This window comes from Mus caroli, unplaced genomic scaffold (genome assembly GCF_978045245.1).
Source record: "Mus caroli unplaced genomic scaffold, Mus_caroli_1 scaffold_13, whole genome shotgun sequence".
Classification (NCBI taxonomy): Eukaryota; Metazoa; Chordata; class Mammalia; order Rodentia; family Muridae; genus Mus; species Mus caroli.
The window spans coordinates 55,212,017-55,232,656 of NW_028227268.1; the positions used below are offsets into that span (position 1 = coordinate 55,212,017).

Below are 20,640 nucleotides of genomic sequence, written 5' to 3' on the forward strand. Positions count from 1 at the left end.
CTTCAACAAAATTATAGAAGAAAACTTCCCAAATCTAAAGAAAGAGATGCCCATGAACATACAAGAAGCCTACAGAACTCCAAATAGACTGGACCAGAAAAGAAATACCTCCCGACACATAATAATCAGAACAACAAATGCTCTAAATAAAGATAGAATACTAAAAGCAGTAAGAGAAAAAGGCCAAGTAACATATAAAGGCAAGCCTATCAGAATTACACCAGATTTTTCACCAGAGACGATGAAAGCCAGAAGATCCTGGACGGATGTTGTACAGACACTAAAAGAACACAAATTCCAGCCCAGGCTACTATACCCAGCCAAACTCTCAATTAACATAGATGGAGAAACCAAAGTATTCCACGACAAAACCAAATTCACACATTATCTCTCCACGAATCCAGCCCTTCAAAGGATAATAACAGAAAAAAACCAATACAAGGACAGGAACCACGCCCTAGAAACAACAAGAAGGTAATCCCTCAACAAACCTAAAAGAAGACAGCCACAAGAACAGAATGCCAACTTTAACAACAAAAATAACAGGAAACAACAATTACTTTTCCTTAATATCTCTTAATATCAATGGACTCAACTCCCTGATAAAAAGACATAGACTAACAAACTGGCTACACAAACAAGACCCAACATTTTGCTGCTTACAGGAAACTCATCTCAGAGAAAAAAATAGACACTACCTCAGAATGAAAGGCTGGAAAACAATTTTCCAAGCAAATGGTATGAAGAAACAAGCTGGAGTAGCCATTCTAATATCTGATAAGATTGACTTCCAACCCAAAGTCATTAAAAAAGACAGGGAGGGACACTTCATACTCATCAAAGGTAAAATCCTCCAAGAGGAACTATCAATGCTGAATATCTATGCTCCAAATACAAAGGCAGCCACATTCATTAAAGAAACTTTAGTAAACCTCAAAGCACACATTGCACCTCATACAATAATAGTGGGAGACTTCAACACACCACTTTCACCAATGGACAGATCATGGAAACAGAAACTAAACAGGGACACAGAGAAACTAAGAGAAATTATGAATCAAATGGATCTGGCAGATATCTACAGAACATTCTATCCTAAAACAAAAGGATATACCTTCTTCTCAGCACCTCATGGTACCTTCTCCAAAATTGACCACATAATTGGTCACAAAACAGGCCTCAACAGATACAAAAATATTGAAATTGTCCCATGCATCCTATCAGATCACCATGGACTAAGGCTGATCTTCAATAACAAAATAAATAATAGAAAGCCAACCTTCACGTGGAAACTGAACAACACTCTTCTCAATGATACCTTGGTCAAGGAAGGAATAAAGAAAGAAATTAAGGACTTTTTAGAGTTCAATGAAAATGAAGCCACAACATACCCAAACTTATGGGACGCAATGAAAGCATTTCTAAGAGGAAAACTCATAGCTCTGAGTGCCTCCAAAAGGAAACTAGAGAGAGCACACATTAGCAGCTTGACAACATACCTAAAAGCACTAGAACAAAAGGAAGCAAATTCACCCAAGAGGAGTAGACGGCAGGAAATAATCAAACTCAGGGGTGAATTCAACCAAGTGGAAACAAGAAAAACTATTCAAAGAATCAACCAATCAAGGAGCTGGTTCTTTGAGAAAATCAACAAGATAGATAAACCCTTAGCCAGACTCACTAGAGGGCACAGGGAAAGCATCCTAATTAACAAAATCAGAAATGAAAAAGGAGACATAACAACAGATCCTGAAGACATCCAAAACACCATCAGATCCTTCTACCAAAGGCTATACTCAACAAAACTGGAGAACCTGGATGAAATGGAGAAGTTCCTAGACAGATACCAGGTACCAAAGTTGAATCAAGATCAGGTTAATGATCTAAACAGCCCTATATCCCCCAAAGAAATAGAAGCAGTCATTAATAGTCTCCCAACTAAAAAAAGCCCAGGACCAGATGGGTTTAGTGCAGAGTTCTATCAGACCTTCAAAGAAGATCTAATCCCAGTTCTTCACAAACTATTCCACAAAATAGAAACAGAAGGTACTCTACCCAACTCATTCTATGAAGCCACAATTACTCTGATACCTAAACCACAAAAAGACCCAACAAAGATAGAAAACTTCAGACCAATATCCCTTATGAATATTGATGCAAAAATCCTCAATAAAGTTCTTGCTAACCGAATCCAAGAACACATCAAAACAATCATCCATCCTGACCAAGTAGGTTTCATCCCAGGGATGCAGGGATGGTTCAATATACGGAAATCCATCAACGTAATCCAGTATATAAACAAACTCAAAGACAAAAACCACATGGTCATCTCGTTAGATGCGGAAAAAGCATTTGACAAGATCCAACACCCATTCATGATAAAAGTCTTGGAAAGATCAGGAATTCAAGGCCCATACCTAAACATGATAAAAGCAATCTACAGCAAACCAGTAGCCAACATCAAAGTAAATGGTGAGAAGCTTGAAGCAATCCCTCTAAAATCAGGGACTAGACAAGGCTGTCCACTTTCTCCATACCTATTCAACATTGTACTTGAAGTCCTAGCCAGAGCAATTCGACAACAAAAGGAGATCAAAGGGATACAAATTGGAAAAGATGAAGTCAAAATATCACTTTTTGAGATGATATGATAGTATATATAAGTGACCCTAAAAATTCCACCATAGAACTCCTAAGCCTGATAAACAGCTTCGGTGAAGTAGCTGGATATAAAATTAACTCAAACAAATCAATGGCCTTTCTCTACACAAAGAATAAACAGGCTGAGAAAGAAATTAGGGAAACAACACCCTTCTCAATAGTCACAAATAATATAAAATATCTTGGCGTGACTCTAACTAAGGAAGTGAAAGATCTGTATAATAAAAACTTCAAGTCTCTGAAGAAAGAAATTATAGAAGATCTCAGAAGATGGAAAGATCTCCCATGCTCATGGATTGGCAGGATCAACATTGTAAAAATGGCTATCTTGCCGAAAGCAATCTACAGATTCAATGCAATCCCCATCAAAATTCCAAATCAATTCTTCACCGAATTAGAAAGTGCAATCTGCAAATTCATCTGGAATAACAAAAAACCTAGGATAGCAAAAACTCTTCTCAAGGATAAAAGAACCTCTGGTGGAATCACCATGCCGGACCTAAAGCTCTACTACAGAGCAATTGTGATAAAAACTGCATGGTACTGGTATAGTGACAGACAAATAGACCAATGGAATAGAATTGAAGACCCAGAAATGAACCCACACACCTACGGTCACTTGATCTTCGACAAGGGAGCTAAAAACATCCAGTGGAAGAAAGACAGCATTTTCAACAAATGGTGCTGGCACAACTGGTTGTTAACATGTAGAAGAATGCGAATCGATCCATTCCTATCTCCTTGTACTAAGGTCAAGTCTAAGTGGATCAAGGAACTTCACATAAAACCAGAGACACTGAAACTTATAGAGGAGAAAGTGGGGAAAAGCCTTGAAGATATGGGCACAGGGGAAAAATTCCTGAATAGAACAGTAATGGCTTGTGCTGTAAGATCGAGAATTGACAAGTGGGACCTCATGAAACTACAAAGCTTCTGCAAGGCTAAAGACACCATCAATAAGACAAAAAAACCACCAACAGATTGGGAAAGGATCTTCACCTATCCTAAATCAGATAAGGGACTAATATCCAATATATATAAAGAACTCAAGAAGGTGGACTCCAGAAAGTCAAATAACCCCATTAAAAAATGGGGCTCAGACTGAACAAAGAATTCTCACCTGAGGAATACCGAATGGCTGAGAAGCACCTGAAAAAATGTTCAACATCCTTAATCATCAGGGAAATGCAAATCAAAACAACCCTGAGATTCCACCTCACACCAGTCAGAATGGCTAAGATCAAAAATTCAGGTGACAGCAGATGCTGGCGAGGATGTGGAGAAAGAGGAACACTCCTCCATTGTTGGTGGGATTGCAAGCTTGTACAATCACTCTGGAAATCAGTCTGGCGGTTCCTCAGAAAATTGGACATAGTACTACCGGAGGATCCAGCAATACCTCTCCTGGGCATATATCCAGAAGATGTCCCAACCGGTTAAAAAGGACACCATCCCTGCATCCCTGGGATGAAACCTACTTGGTCAGGATGGATGATTGTTTTGATGTGTTCTTGGATTCGGTTAGCAAGAACTTTATTGAGGATTTTTGCATCAATATTCATAAGGGATATTGGTCTGAAGTTTTCTATCTTTGTTGGGTCTTTTTGTGGTTTAGGTATCAGAGTAATTGTGGCTTCATAGAATGAGTTGGGTAGAGTACCTTCTGTTTCTATTTTGTGGAATAGTTTGTGAAGAACTGGGATTAGATCTTCTTTGAAGGTCTGATAGAACTCTGCACTAAACCCATCTGGTCCTGGGCTTTTTTTAGTTGGGAGACTATTAATGACTGCTTCTATTTCTTTGGGGGATATAGGGCTGTTTAGATCATTAACCTGATCTTGATTCAACTTTGGTACCTGGTATCTGTCTAGGAACTTCTCCATTTCATCCAGGTTCTCCAGTTTTGTTGAGTATAGCCTTTGGTAGAAGGATCTGATGGTGTTTTGGATGTCTTCAGGATCTGTTGTTATGTCTCCTTTTTCATTTCTGATTTTGTTAATTAGGATGCTTTCCCTGTGCCCTCTAGTGAGTCTGGCTAAGGGTTTATCTATCTTGTTGATTTTCTCAAAGAACCAGCTCCTTGATTGGTTGATTCTTTGAATAGTTTTTCTTGTTTCCACTTGGTTGAATTCACCCCTGAGTTTGATTATTTCCTGCCGTCTACTCCTCTTGGGTGAATTTGCTTCCTTTTGTTCTAGTGCTTTTAGGTATGTTGTCAAGCTGCTAATGTGTGCTCTCTCTAGTTTCCTTTTGGAGGCACTCAGAGCTATGAGTTTTCCTCTTAGAAATGCTTTCATTGCGTCCCATAAGTTTGGGTATGTTGTGGCTTCATTTTCATTGAACTCTAAAAAGTCCTTAATTTCTTTCTTTATTCCTTCCTTGACCAAGGTATCATTGAGAAGAGTGTTGTTCAGTTTCCACGTGAAGGTTGGCTTTCTATTATTTATTTTGTTATTGAAGATCAGCCTTAGTCCATGGTGATCTGATAGGATGCATGGGACAATTTCAATATTTTTGTATCTGTTGAGGCCTGTTTTGTGACCAATTATGTGGTCAATTTTGGAGAAGGTACCATGAGGTGCTGAGAAGAAGGTATATCCTTTTGTTTTAGGATAGAATGTTCTGTAGATATCTGCCAGATCCATTTGATTCATAATTTCTCTTAGTTTCTCTGTGTCCCTGTTTAGTTTCTGTTTCCATGATCTGTCCATTGGTGAAAGTGGTGTGTTGAAGTCTCCCACTATTATTGTATGAGGTGCAATGTGTGCTTTGAGGTTTACTAAAGTTTCTTTAATGAATGTGGCTGCCTTTGTATTTGGAGCATAGATATTCAGCATTGATAGTTCCTCTTGGAGGATTTTACCTTTGATGAGTATGAAGTGTCCCTCCCTGTCTTTTTTAATGACTTTGGGTTGGAAGTCAATCTTATCAGATATTAGAATGGCTACTCCAGCTTGTTTCTTCATACCATTTGCTTGGAAAATTGTTTTCCAGCCTTTCATTCTGAGGTAGTGTCTATTTTTTTCTCTGAGATGAGTTTCCTGTAAGCAGCAAAATGTTGGGTCTTGTTTGTGTAGCCAGTTTGTTAGTCTATGTCTTTTTATCAGGGAGTTGAGTCCATTGATATTAAGAGATATTAAGGAAAAGTAATTGTTGTTTCCTGTTATTTTTGTTGTTAAAGTTGGCATTCTGTTCTTGTGGCTGTCTTCTTTTAGGTTTGTTGAGGGATTACCTTCTTGTTGTTTCTAGGGCGTGGTTCCTGTCCTTGTATTGGTTTTTTTCTGTTATTATCCTTTGAAGGGCTGGATTCGTGGAGAGATAATGTGTGAATTTGGTTTTGTCGTGGAATACTTTGGTTTCTCCATCTATGTTAATTGAGAGTTTGGCTGGGTATAGTAGCCTGGGCTGGAATTTGTGTTCTTTTAGTGTCTGTACAACATCCGTCCAGGATCTTCTGGCTTTCATCGTCTCTGGTGAAAAATCTGGTGTAATTCTGATAGGCTTGCCTTTATATGTTACTTGGCCTTTTTCTCTTACTGCTTTTAGTATTCTATCTTTATTTAGAGCATTTGTTGTTCTGATTATTATGTGTCGGGAGGTATTTCTTTTCTGGTCCAGTCTATTTGGAGTTCTGTAGGCTTCTTGTATGTTCATGGGCATCTCTTTCTTTAGATTTGGGAAGTTTTCTTCTATAATTTTGTTGAAGATGTTTGCTGGTCCTTTGAGTTGAAAATCTTCATTCTCATCCACTCCTATTATCCGTAGGTTTGGTCTTCTCATTGTGTCCTGTATTTCTTGGATGTTTTGAGTTAGGATCTTTTTGCATTTTACATTTTCCTTGATTGTTGTGCCGATGTTCTCTATGGAATCTTCTGCACCTGAGATTCTCTCTTCCATCTCTTGTATTCTGTTGCTGATGCTCGTATCTATGGTTCCAGATTTCTTTCTTAGGGTTTCTATCTCCAGTGTTGCCTCATTTTGGGTTTTCTTTATTGTGTCTACTTCCCTTTTTAGGTCTAGTATGGTTTTGTTCATTTCCATCATCTGTTTGGTTGTGTTTTCCTGTTTTTCTTTAAGGACTTCTACCTGTTTGATTGTGTTATCCTGTTTTTCTTTAAGGACTTCTACCTGTTTGATTGTGTTATCCTGTTTTTCTTTAAGGACTTGTAACTCTTTAGCCATGTTCTCCTGTAATTCTTTAAGTGAGTTTTTCAAGTCCTTCTTGATGTCCTCTACCATCATCATGAGATATGCTTTTAGATCCGTGTCTAGCTTTTCCAGTGTGTTGGGGTGCCCTGGACTGGGCGAAGTGGGGGTGCTGGGTTCTGATGATGGTGAGTTATCTTGGTTTCTGTTAGTAAGATTATTACGTTTACCTTTCGCCATCTGGTAATCTCTGGGGTTAGTTGTTATCGTTGTCACTGTTTAAAGATTGGAGCAGAAGCTGTGTTCCACTCACCAGCAGTCTCAAAATCCTGTGGCGGGGGTCGTGGGTAGCTGGCGGTACCCCGGTGCTGGTCCAGCCGGAAGAGGCCTGTGGTCCTACTCAGGCCGGTTTTCTGCTTCCCTAACTAATGCAGTCTCTGGTCCCGCGTGCAATTGGATTGGAGCAGAAGCTGTGTTCCACTCTCCAGAAGTCTTAAGATCCTGTGGCGGGTGTTGTGGGTAGCTGGCGAGTGTCAGCCGACCCTGCGCCCTAGCTGCCCTGGTGCTTTTCTGACCGGAAGAGCAGCAGCCCTATTTATAATAGCCAGAAGCTGGAAAGAACCCAGATGTCCCTCAACAGAGGAATGGATACAGAAATTATGGTACATTTACACAATGGAGTACTACTCAGCTATTAAAAAGAATGAATTTATGAAATTCCTAGCCAAATGGATGGACCTGGAGGGCATCATCTTGAGTGAAGTAACACAATCACAAAAGAACTCACACAATATGTATTCACTGATAAGTGGATATTAGCCCAAAACTTAGGATACCCAAGATATAAGATACAATTTGATAAACGCATGAAACTCAAGAAGAATGAAGACCAAAGTGTGGACACTGTGCACCTTCTTAGAATTGGGAACAAAACACCCAGGGAAGGAGTTACAGAGACAACGTTCGTAGCTGTGATGAAAGGATGAACCATTTAGAGACTGCCGTATCCAGGGATCCATCCCATAATCAGCTTCTAAACGCTGACACCATTGCATACACTAGCAAGATTTTGCTGAAAGGACCCAAATATAGCTGTCTCTTGTGAGACGATGCCGGGGCCTAGCAAACACAGGAGTGGATGTTCACAGTCAGCTATTGGATGTATCACAGTGCTCCCAATGGAGAAGCTAGAGAAAGTACCCAAGGAGCTAAAGGGATCTGCAACCCTATTGTTGGAACAACATGATGTACTAACCAGAACCCTGGAGCTCTTGTCTCTAGCTGCATATGTATCGAAAGATGACCTAGTCGGCCATCAATGGAAAGAGAGGCCCATTGGACTTGCAAACTTTATATGCCCCAATATAGGGGAATGCCAGGGCCAAAAGAATGGGAATGGGTGGGTAGGGAAGTGGGGGGCGCTATGGGGGACTTTTGGGATAGCATTGGAAATGTAATTGAGGAAAATATGTAATAAAAATATTAAAAATTAAAAAAAATAAATAAAATAAGACAGAAAAAGAAGAAAAGAGGATAATATGAGATAAAGGGAAAGATCAATGGATTTGAACCCAGCCTGATAAATAGCAGCATTAAATATAAATGATCTAAATATCACAAGCCGGTAGATTCCAGTGTGTTTTAAGAAAATGCAGAAGTCCACAATACGCTATCAGTATGACAATCACTTCAAATACTAATTGTTAGGGTGAAAACATAAAATATTAAAAAAACCCAGTTATTGTCTTACTTTTAAAATTGAGGTTATAAGGCACTATGACCAAGGCAGCTTACAAAAGATAGCATTTCATTTGCGGCTTATGTAGTCAGAGGGTTGGAGTCCATGATTGTGGAGCAAGGGCATGGTGGCAGGGACAGTGGAGAGATCACATCTGCATTGGCAAGTTGTAGGTAGAGAGAGACAGAGACTGGGGATAGCAAGAGTCCTTTGGAACCTTAAAGTCTGCCCCCAGAGACGCACCTCTTCAACAAAGTCACACTTCCTAGTCCTTCTCAAATAGTTACACCAACTGGACTATGTACTCGAACATGCGAGTCAGTGAGAACCATTTTCTCGTGCCATTATAACTGAAAATAAATACTAATTAGAAGGAAGATGGACTTCTATACTGATATCAGACAACACAGCCTTAAGATCAATGACTATTATCAGGATATGGAGTACCATGTCAACTGGTGTAGTGGCAAACATCCCAACACTTGGAAGGTTGACTTCTGTGAGTTCAAGGGAAACCTGGTCTACATAGTGATACCCTGTCTCTGAATTTAAACAAACAAACAAACAAACAAACAAACAAACAAACACCATAGTAGTGAGGAGGTAAGTTTATCAGGAGGATACATGAATAAACAACAACAACCACTACTGCCTCTACTACACCCTGTTGACAGGCTCTCAAAGCTCATGAACTCTACAAAAACTTCCCAGAATGTTGAAAAGGAAGCACTTGTTAAATCAGTCTATTAGATACCATCCTACAGAAGTCTCCAGACCCGACAAAGACAAAATGCTCTTGATGGGTATAGACAAAATTTTACCAAATTCAATTGAACAATATGCCAGAAGGAAGAAGGGTCATGACCAATTGCAATTAAACCATTGGCTTAACATCTAAAAGCAAACGTAGTTTGTCATGTTAACAGACCACAAAAGGTCTTTGCCTCAATTGACCATGGCATCTTTGTTTAGGATTCAGTTCTTTCTGATGCCGTGACTCCTGGTAGATGAGTGCTGGGCTGTGAGTCCAGCCATGGGGTGAGACTCAGGTGGGCTCATACTCATGGGGATATTATGATTTCTGAACTGTGCCACAGGCAGTTTGGGCTGCCTATTTGGGTATCAACGAAGTTGGGAAGGAAAGGTCTAAAAACAGGCTGGGAGGCCAGAACATGCCTAGCCCATGGTAGCTCTGGGCATGGAGCTGGGGCCAGGGTGGGGGGGGTGCAGACTTTAACCTGGTAGTCATGTCTTTTCCTTCTGTGTCCAGGTGGATCACTATCACTATACCTTGCTGTCCACCTTGCAGCTGATGTACACTGTGGGCTACTCCCTGTCTCTCATCTCCCTCTCCTTGGCTCTTACACTCTTCTTGTTCCTTCGGTGAGTACAACCACAAGATGTGGTCATGTGAGTGTCCTGTAATTTGCCTGGCTGTCATCACTAGAAGGATCAGAAGAACATCATCTGCTGGATGATGTCATGGATCTTCAGAGCGGGAAGCTTGGGATTCTTGAATACATCCGTTCCGTTTTGTAAATGAGAGCACAGAAAGTTCCAAGTGAGAGGATTGAGTCCTTACTGGTGGGAGGGGCAGTTGGATCCAAAAATAGGACTTGAAGCAGGACTCCAGACTTGGCCTTTGCCTTTGTGCATAAGTTCCTGATCACGCCCTTTACCACCATAACGCCAGCAAACCACCGTTCCATCAGGGACATTGTTTCTACACAAGAATCCCCATCCCCCTCAAAAGTCATGGTAGGCCTAGAATTTAATGAGGCCTGTGGACCCTGGTCAGCTGTCAGCCATTGTAGTTCTCCTAATCTGAATCAAGATTCATTCTAATTCTAGAAGGTTTCTGTTAGTTGTTATGGAAAGGTAAAATGACTTTCCTAGGACACACGGCTGCTGGGTGACAGAGCTAGGGTCACAGCCAATCAGTCCGTTGCACTGTTTTAAAATCCGAAGCCCAAGTGCACCTAGCTAAACCACTTTAGGTGTCTCCTAAGCGAGACAATGATGAACCCATGAGGAAACCAGAGATTCTTCATTCAGAGGCACTGGTTAGTATAATATAGCTGAATGGACATTCAGTACAGGTTCAGCAGCCCCTATGAAGACCCTGGAGAAAATGAAGGGTGGAGTGCCCCACCTGGGCTCACCTGAACCTAGACATGGCCTTATTTATCTTGACCTTCCATGGCTCCAGGAACAGATATGACATCCTACTAGAGAACACTGCAGTTTTTGCAAGTTCCACCTCCAGTACCCACTGATGATACGCTAACCCCTTTCTCCATGCACTTAAATTCCCAAGCCCATTGCAGCAGGAAATCACTGCCTGCTCTAGCAGGAGGTCAACTCATCAGGGTTTGGCTTGGCCAAGTGTCTGTTTCACTTGAGCCTCCTGCTTTACCAGGGAAGAAGCATCTATACATTATAAAATGCAAGAGTCCACCTCCGTTTGGAAGTTCCAAGGTAACAATAGAAGGAAAGCAAGTGGGGTGGGGTAGGAGCTGCATGGAAAGCTCAGAGGTGGAAAGATAGACTGAGGACACACAGTTATAACAGTCTGAGTAATGGAGTTAGCGGCAGACCCTGGGTAGAAGTGATTAAAGCTGACAGTGTTTCTGGACATCTATTGTATTGCATTTTATATGAGTTAATGGATGTGATCTTTCCCTGGCCTCTGAGAGAAATGCTCTAATTCTCAGAGACAGCTGAGCCTTGGAGAGCCAGATCCAGTTCTCAGCATTTCTAGGTGGGAATCTCAGCTCCACCACTCACTGCCTAGGAATTTCTGACATTTACAAAATCAAGGTTACAAAAGGGCCCACTCCTCCAGTGGCAGCAAGAGGTGAAGGTTCCATAGGTCCCTGTACGCAGGCCTGGCATGCCACACACTTATCTAGGGAGCAACTTCTTGCCCCATTTCCCAGATGGGATGGGTAAGGCACAGAGAAGCAAGAACACCTAGAACAGCAGTCTGTACTGTGCACCTCCGTCTCTAGTGACAGATGCACAGGAGATCAGGACTGTGCTTCCAGCCCCCCTTCCCGAGGGAAGACACTGTGTTCTTTTTGTGCAGAAAACTGCACTGCACACGCAATTACATCCACATGAACCTGTTCGCTTCGTTCATCCTGAGAGCTCTGACTGTCCTTGTGAAGGATATGGTCTTCTACAACTCTTACTCCAGGAGGCCTGACAGTGAGAGTGGATGGATGTCATATCTGTCAGAGGTAATCCCTTCCCACATGATGGGGCAGAGTGGGGAGGGAGATGGGCTGGGGAGGGGGAACAGAATGATAAAGATCTGATAGACAGACAGTGTCCTACTTACAAACCCAACCTTTTAAGAATGGGCCGAGTAAAGGGATCGTGAGGCGGATGGGTTTACTGTGAGTGACTCCTTGACTGCAAGCAAAAGACTAGATGAACCTTTCGTTGAGCCAGGCTCTCATTGTGTAACCCAGGCTGGAACTTATGATCCTCTTGCTTCTGCTTCCAGAGTATTAGAATAGCGTATGGGTGGGTTTTAAGTTATGGGTATGCAGGGATGGCACAATGGGTCAAACACTTGGCATGTAGGTGTGAGAACTGGAACAAGCTAGCTAGCTAGGCTAGCCTAGTTAGGAAGCTCTAGGTTCAAGTGAGAGACTCTGATGTAGTGTACAAAATATAGCATAATCAAAGACGATAGCTCATGTCAGCCTCTATATGCACAGGCATGCACCCTTATATATACATGCATCCACACATGTGAAAACTTGTGCGTGGGTGCATGCATGCACAATCCACACATGTAAAGAAGGTTTGAGTTATGGGTTGATCATGAATCTTTTTACATTTATTTGTGTGTGCAGGAGTGTATGTGGAGGTCAGAGTAGAGCACAGCTCAAGGAGTTGAGTCTTTTCTTCCCACCATGTGGGTTCCAGGGTTCGGGTCATCAGGATTAGTGGCAAGCGCCTTAACCTGCTAAGCCAGCTCACTGGGCCCTTAATCATGAATCTCATATTCAAAAAAAATTTTTTTTCTTCTAGTGTCTGTAGTAATATGTCTAGGAATTTGTCTATACATTTCAGACAACCTTTCAAGGTTCTTGGCAAAATATTGCTCGCGTCCTTCTCTCTGGATTTCCTTCAAGTCTGTCTGGTCTGTACTTACAAACTTCATTTTCATTTCCTGTATCAGTTATTTATCTTGGCTGTTTTACTTTCACCCCTTGGTAACTGTCACTAGAAGTTTCTCAATCTTATTGGGCTTTTCCAAGAACAAACTCTCAGCATTATTGAGACCTTTGGGTTTATAGTCTCATTTGCATTCATTTCTACTTTTATTATTTCCTCCCATGGAGTTTCTTTGGGTTGGTGGCTATTGTTTTAACTAACTTTTCTCATGGGAACTTACGGTACTGGCTCTTCAACTCTTTCCTTTTTAGAACTTAAGGGTAGAAGTCTCATTCCAGCTCCAGGCTTGATACTTGTTGCATGTTACAAAATTTGACACAGTGGTGTTTGTTTGTTTGTTTTTTTGTTTCATTCAATTCAGGAAACGCTTCTCTTTTGTTATTTGATGAAAGTCCATGTGATGATTTCCCGTCATATGGAGATTTATTTAGTTACTGTGGTTCCTAGCCTAGCTGAACTGAGGCTGGAGAACAGACCTTTCCGAGCTTTTGTTTGGGCTGTGGCTAATGATTAAACTATCTCTGATTTTGGTTTCTCTTACATTCATTCATTCATTCATTCATTCATTCATTCATTCATTCACTCACTCATTCATCCATCCATCCATCCATCTATTCATTTATTCATGTAATTTTGTATGCATGTGTATGTACACTATGTGCATGAAGAAGCCCCAAAAGGCTAGTAGAAGGCATCAGATCCCATGGAGCTGGAGTTACAAAGACTGTTGTGAGCCACTGTGTAGATGCTTCGAAACAATCCAGGTCCTTTGTAAGAGCAGTAAGTGCTCTTAACCACCAAGCCATTCAGCTAGACCTCTCTCTCTCTCTCTCTCTCTCTCTCTTCCTTTAAGTCTAAATATGGTGCTTCCTTTGTGTAAGTGAAGTAGTGAAGTCCTGGATTTCCTAGAACAACAGAAACAAGAAGCTATAGCTCATACCTCTAGGCCCAGCACTTAGGAAGCAGGAGGCAGGAGGAGCAGAAGTTCAGGATCATTCTTCACTGTATAACGAGTTTAAGCCCAGCCTGGGATACATCACACACACACACACACACACATACACACACACACACACACACACACACACACACACACACACACACACACAGAATGAATGAATGAATGAATGAATGAATGAATGAATGAATAAATAAATAAATAAATAAATAAATAAAGGAGCCTAGAACAGTGGTTCCCACCCTTCCTCTTGTGGAAACTCTTTCATACAGTTCCTCATATTGTGGCGACCCTCCCTCACCATAAAATGATTTTCATTGCTATTTCACAACTGAAATTTGCTACTGTTATGAATCATAATGCAAATATCTATGTTTTCTAATAGTCTTAGTTGATCCCTGTGAAAGGGTCATTTGACTGCCACAGGGGTTGTGACCCACAGGTTGAGAACCATTGGCCTAGAGTGTTAAGGAAGAGACTGATTTTGAAGGCTCCACGAAGCTTTCTTTCCAGCCTCTTTGAGGTAGTTCGCAAGGGCCCAGGAAGGAGGGGAGGACAGGTGTGAGCATGTGCACCCTGGGGGACTCCCTGCTCATCCAGGTGCTGAGAGTGCCAGGACTCACCCAGGTTCTGCTTCTGCAGGTTTCTGCCTCCTGCCGCTCCGTCCAGGTCCTCCTGCACTACTTTGTGGGCGCCAATCACTTGTGGCTGCTGGTTGAAGGACTTTACCTCCATGCTCTGCTGGAGCCAACAGTGCTTCCTGAAAGGGGGCTGTGGCCCAAGTACCTGTTGTTGGGTTGGGGTGAGTAATATGACACCCATCCTTCCCTCCCAAGGGTGGGCGTCCATCAGAGCCTTTGGATGGAGCTAGAAATCCCAACTAGAAGATGACAACTAGAGAAGATAATTTCTCAATGACAAGGATTTCCAAAGAAAATGGGGGTGCACTCACATGTGTGCGTGCGTGTGTGCACATGCATGTGCATATACACTTAGAACTATTCACAAGCATAGGTGCTATATGCCCGATGCATACATGCAAAAATGGATAAGTCTTTGGTATAACCAGATGACATCCTTCTAGACCTCTTTCCAACTACATTAGCCTGCTCACTGTGCCATAAAATATCTGTGTGGCTTGAACAACAGACACTGGTTTCTTTGCTTATGGAGGCTCTGAGCCCAATGCACTTGTGTTCCAGTGAATGCAAAACTCTTCTTGGTGTGCACAAAATTGCCCTCTTGGGGCTGAATCCTCTCATGGAGGAGAGAGGGAGAAAATGAAACCTCCAATGTCTTTTCACAAGGACACTAATTCCATCATGAGAACCCCCAACTCAGAACATCTTCTAAAGCTAGTTACTCCATATTCTCCATTATAAAAAAAAACTACCAGAGTGGTGACGGGTCTTCTGCACAGGAATTTTGAGATGACAAAATACATCAGGCTATAACAGCCAGTATTAGAGAAAACAAAAGTTGCTTTATAATAATAATAATAATAATAATTATTATTATTATTTTTAAAATATTAGCAGGGTATCCTGATCTTGAGCTCTGGTTTCCACAAGTCCTTGGTCAACTAGAGGCTAGAGGACTACAAAATAATGGGAGCCATGATATTCCTCATGGAAAATTGAAGCCCATGAATTTATTCCAAACTACTTGCTACAGTTGGCAACCCTTTCTCCCAGGGGCCAACTTCCCTTACAGTAGAGCTGTGGCTGGTCTTGGCATACACTAAGCCATACAATGAGCCTTACCAGTTCTCACAGTCTCTGATTCTATACTTTTTCTTGTTTCTTTATTTTTTTTTAACCCTTTGGTCCTGTCATGCTGGGCCCCATCAGGCTGGGGTGGGAGCAAGCGGTTTTGAACAAGCAACTTCTAACTACTTCTTTGTTTTCTACACAGCCTTCCCCATGCTGTTTGTTATTCCCTGGGTTTTTGCCCGAGCAAGCCTGGAGAATACAGGGTAGGTAATTCACCTGGTGTCAGTTTCCCATGGACCAGCAATTCCCAGATATGTCCAAATAAAGAAAACAACATCACCTTTCCATAGAGACTATCCAAATTCTCCTACTTTGTCCTTCTAGAGCACAACAGGAGTGTGGATAAGCAGTTGAAGGTCTTATAGAAACCTGTTAGTTACACATGACAATTATTAAAAGATGTTGTCTGGGCCAGCTGTGGGGCTGGGTGTGTAAGGATAGAAACACAGAATAGTTTCTATAGCTTTGTTCATATGGGAGAAACCAGCAACTTTGATGCACACCGAGGGAAGAATCATTACACACAGCGTGGCACTGTTATATTGTGAAATACAATGCAAAGGCTAAAACACATCCATAGACACAGTTCCGAATCTCCTAATGTGTAGGAAATGAATCTCAGCAAATGTTTTAAGCCTGCTTCCAAATAATGTGTACTGTGTGATCCATGTCCCCTTCAGATAAACACCAGCCAACCTTCATATTTACATATAGGTGTATACATGTATTTCTAAGTGTGTAAATATGTGAGATAAGGAAAACAAACTATGGAGTAAAGAACTAAGGGTCTATAACCTGGGGCTTTTGCTTGTGTGCACATGGAGGAAAGTGTGCAAGGGTCTGGTCTATGTAGTACACACCTAATGATAAAGAACAATGCCATAGTAAGAAGGAATGGTCTCCCCCCTCCTCCCATCCCTCCTCTTAGGAGATGAACTGGTAGACAATCTTCAAGACAGGCAAGCATCCTTCTTCTACAGGCCATGAAACTTGGACTTTTATTCTCATCTTATGTGTCTCCTACTCCTGATCTTGTTCTTAGGTGCTGGGCAGTAAATGAGAATAAGAAAATCTGGTGGATCATCAGAGGACCCAATCTGCTTTGTGTAACAGTAAGGACCACCATGCCATCTACCCTTTTCTTCTCTGAGTTCTGGAGCTCCAGGGGGCATCTCTCTATTCTCAATTTCCTCCCAACTCCTTAAACCTCTGGTCCATGAAAGGATAAATATGACATTTTTAGCAGTCTGGGTGAGAAATTAGAAATGTCATCTGGTTCAGGATCCAAATTCAGGGTCACATTGTGAGCCCACCCCCCCATGTCCTTAGTCTTTAAATGGGAACTTGAAGTAATCTTTATGATCCTCCATCAAAGGACTGTGATAGGGAAAGGGCTGCCCGTGGCCTTAGAAGGTTCCAGAAACTATGGAAGGACCAATGTGTGTCCTTGGATTGTTTGAGACAGGGTGGCGCTGACTATCTACCTCCTGTCAGCCCTCCTGCCTCAGCCTGCCCATTGTTCGGATTATAAATGTGTGGTACCACGCCCTGCTAAGCTTTTATCTTAATGTCATCAGCAAGTGGTGGGAGGAAGCCGAAGAAACTACCTTCAGAGGAGAAACAAAGAAGAGTCAGTGTTGCTACAAAGGGATCGTGGGTAATGGAACAGATGTTACTGGTTTAGTCATGGTGCAGAAACTTGCAGGGCAAAGGGATGACTGGCCTGGAGGACCCACTGAAAGCACAGCTCTGAATCCTTGGGACCTCTGTTGGCCGAAGCAACTTTTACGGGGCCCCAAGTATATAGACATATATATTATGACTACAAATCAAAAGTCTATGTATAATGAATTTTAATTTACTTTAAAAGAAGATCCTTGGCATACACACGATCTGGCAACTTGACAAAAGCGAGTTTGCACATTAGTGAGCTCAATGGGCGTGTCTGTTTTTACATAAAGATGGAAGTCCTGACTGAGTAAGTTGACAGTACATTTTCAATGTTTTTCAGAGTTGATATTTGTTAATGTTAAGAATGTCACACTTTGTATAAAGATATAAATATGTAGTTCAAAATAGCAGAAGTATGTTCAGGGCTATTTTAGAAATTACTGAAGACTCTGCCCCATCCCATGCTAAAAATTCACATAGCAATTTCTAAAATAAAACTGAAATTAGAACTCAAACAGCAACTTTTAGAAAGGTTTTTTTTAAAAAAAAAATTGAATGAGCGTGTGTGTATATGTGCGTGCGGGCACTTGCTCATGCATGTGTAAGTGTAGGTGCCCTTGGAGCTAGAAGAGGGTGCTAGATCCCCTGGAGCTGGAGTTACAGGCAGTTGTGAGCCACCTAATGTGGGTGCAGGGGATTGAACCTGGAAGAGCAGTAAAAGTTCCTAACTGCTGAGTCACCTTCCCATTCCTCCAAACCACAATTTTTTTTTTTTTTTCATTTCCCAGGTTCTGGAATTACAGCCATGTGCCACCAGGCCTGGAAAAATTCAATTCTTTTTTTTTTTTAATTAGGTATTTTCCTCAATTACATTTCTAATTCTTTCCCCAAAGTCCCCCATACCCTCCCCCCCACTCCCCTACCCACCCACTCCCACCTTTTGGTCCTGGCGTTCCCCTGTACTGGGGCATATAAAGTTTGTATGTCCAATGGGCCTCTCTTTCCAGTGATGACCGACTAGGCCATCTTTTGATACATATGCAGCTAGAGTCAAGAGCTCCGGGGTACTGGTTAGTTCATAATGTTGTTGCACCTACCTGGTTGCAGATCCCTTTAGCTCCTTGGATACTTTCTCTAGCTCCTCCATTGGGGGCCCTGTGATCCATCCAATAGCTGACTGTGAGCATCCACTTCTGTGTTTGCTAGGCCCCGGCCAAAGCACAATTTTAAAAATCAAATGTTCTAACAATCCAATCCATAGATAAATGAATTGAATATTTACAATGCTATAGAATGATGGTAGAGAGATGTGAAAAAGTCTCTTTTCTGTAGTGAAATCATTATTCTTTTTTAAGAGAAGAAAACAATGTATGTAGAGTAAAAACACTGCAATTCACAACACACAAGCATCCCGAAGCTAAGCTGAGGCGTCTCAGACAGTGGTCATTGGCACGTGCAGGGAAAGTGAGCATGTTTGGTCTTCAGAAGCGAAGTTGCTTCAAGTTTCATGCTGCAACATGGGCAAACCCCACCGGAAGCGGAAGCACACTGGTTGCATGCATTGAATTTTGAATTAAGTTTTTGGTTGTTGTATGTTCTGAAACCCTTTATTATCACTAATGTTTTGTGACCTCCTACACTGGGTGATGTGACCCCTTATAAAGTTTAGGAAGCTGGGATTTAGAGGATGATCTGTGAGGATGAACTTTGTTCAAGAGGCTAGAGGGGAGGTGCAGGGGGCTAACCAAGAGTAGCCAAGACTGACAAGTTTCGCTGACAGTTGGGTAGATCTTCCTGCCCATGTCTGAGTACCCACCGGATATCTAGCATTGCGTTCCATGCCATTGCTAAGGGGTAGCTGGGTGGCCTCTTTGGGCTCTTTTATGTAGATAGCATAAAATCTTGAAATAAAACAAACAAACAAACAAACAAACATTTGTAGTAGATTGTTAGTCTGTGTCAACAACTCAAGGAAACTCTTTGCTTGGATCTTGCTGTGATCTAGAGGGAAAATGTACATAGAAATGGTAAGAGAATCAAGGGTATGGGGGAAGGGCAAGTGACATATGCACTGTTGCTATCATCCCTCTGTTACTAGTCACTTGGCTGAAAATGTCCAGAGTAGAAGTTGACCACACATGTCCTACTCACAGGTCTCTGAGCCCTTTCTTCCCCAATCATTCAGTTTCCCACTATTCTCTTCTCTCTGGGCACACTGTCCCATCAGGGTCCCACCACCCACCGCCTGCCCAGGCACAAGTACTGCTGCCCGGTAATATTTACTGAGTATTTCCAACCAATGCCAACTTTTAAGTGCTTTGACTATATGAGCTCAATTAATCTTCTCAATGAGCCTACAAGTCGGAGCACTTTGGTATTAATGTTTCGGTAAGGACACTGAGAGGCTAAGAAGTTATTTGCCTCAATAACTTCATAGACCAAGGTAAGTTGGATGACTGAGGGACAGTTCTGCCTATTGCTCTTTGGAACTTACTTATTTCCTCCAGGCCTGTGCCTGGGATGCTTACGGCTCTTTCAGACGTTAGTCTATAGTCTCAGACACCCTGGGTCCCAGCTGCTTTCCCTGCCATCTTATCAGCTTGGGGACCCCAGTGTTCATCTTTCAGGTCTTGGGTCAAGCACCTTGGCACTTCTCTCTGCCACTGTGTCAGGACATTTTACCCCCATATTTCTCGGTTCCATATTTCCTGACTTCTGCTCCAGCTCCAATACTTTTCAAGTATTTGTTTAAGATCTGCTTGCTGCCATTGCAAACCACTTTCTATTCATCCAAGCAGCCAGCTTAAGTATATGGTGGCCCGTTGGTAAACACATTCAGTAGGTGATTGGAATCTACACTCTGAGCCCTGAGAGGTGCTTGCTAACCAGGCATAGTAAATCAGAAGAGAAACAAACAATTCTCTGTTAATTATGAGCCCAGGCTTTGTCTGATTAAACTGCTGAAATTTATACTATAATTTTCTAGTTGCTCTTGGAGTCTCCTGGATGTCTTTAAAATCCCTTGTGGCTTGAGTCCCACTGTAACACTTAGGTTTCATTGGTCTCACAAAGGCCTGGGCAATCTAGTTTGTAGCTGGGGTTGAAAAGCAACTGGCTATACCCTTGCTCTTCTAAGAATAGTCCTTGGACCAATGGCATTAGCAGCAGATTCTAATGTGCTTATTATCAACTCAGATTCTTGTCACCCTTGACTGGAAGTATGGAATCAGAATCTGTATCCTGACAGGATTTAGACTTATATTAAAATAGATGAAGCTGTCAACAAATGTGGCTCTCAAAATGGACTGCAAATTAGAAATGCTATGATGCCAGAGACCAGTCACAATAGAAGCTTTCAAGTGACCCTTGTGCATAGCCAGGAACCATCCACCTTGTTGCTTCTGCCTCTACAATGGGCTGACCAGTCTGCTAGTTTCTGCTGCTCTTTCCTAGTCTCTGGAGTAGCATTTCTCCCTAGCCAGACACAAGCATGCTTTCTTTGT

At 41.9% G+C, this 20,640-nt stretch overlaps 1 protein-coding gene across 1 annotated transcript in view; it reads left to right on the forward strand.

Moving 5' to 3' along the window:
* The window catches only part of Glp2r (glucagon like peptide 2 receptor), an 86,426-nt gene that overhangs the window by 26,597 nt on the left and 39,189 nt on the right, over positions 1-20,640 (forward strand). The window contains exons 5-9 of the mRNA XM_021178184.3: positions 9,816-9,928; positions 11,634-11,787; positions 14,337-14,496; positions 15,609-15,669; positions 16,509-16,578. Coding sequence (XP_021033843.3) covers positions 9,816-9,928; positions 11,634-11,787; positions 14,337-14,496; positions 15,609-15,669; positions 16,509-16,578 — 558 coding nt within the window. The remainder of the gene's footprint in view (positions 1-9,815; positions 9,929-11,633; positions 11,788-14,336; positions 14,497-15,608; positions 15,670-16,508; positions 16,579-20,640) is intronic.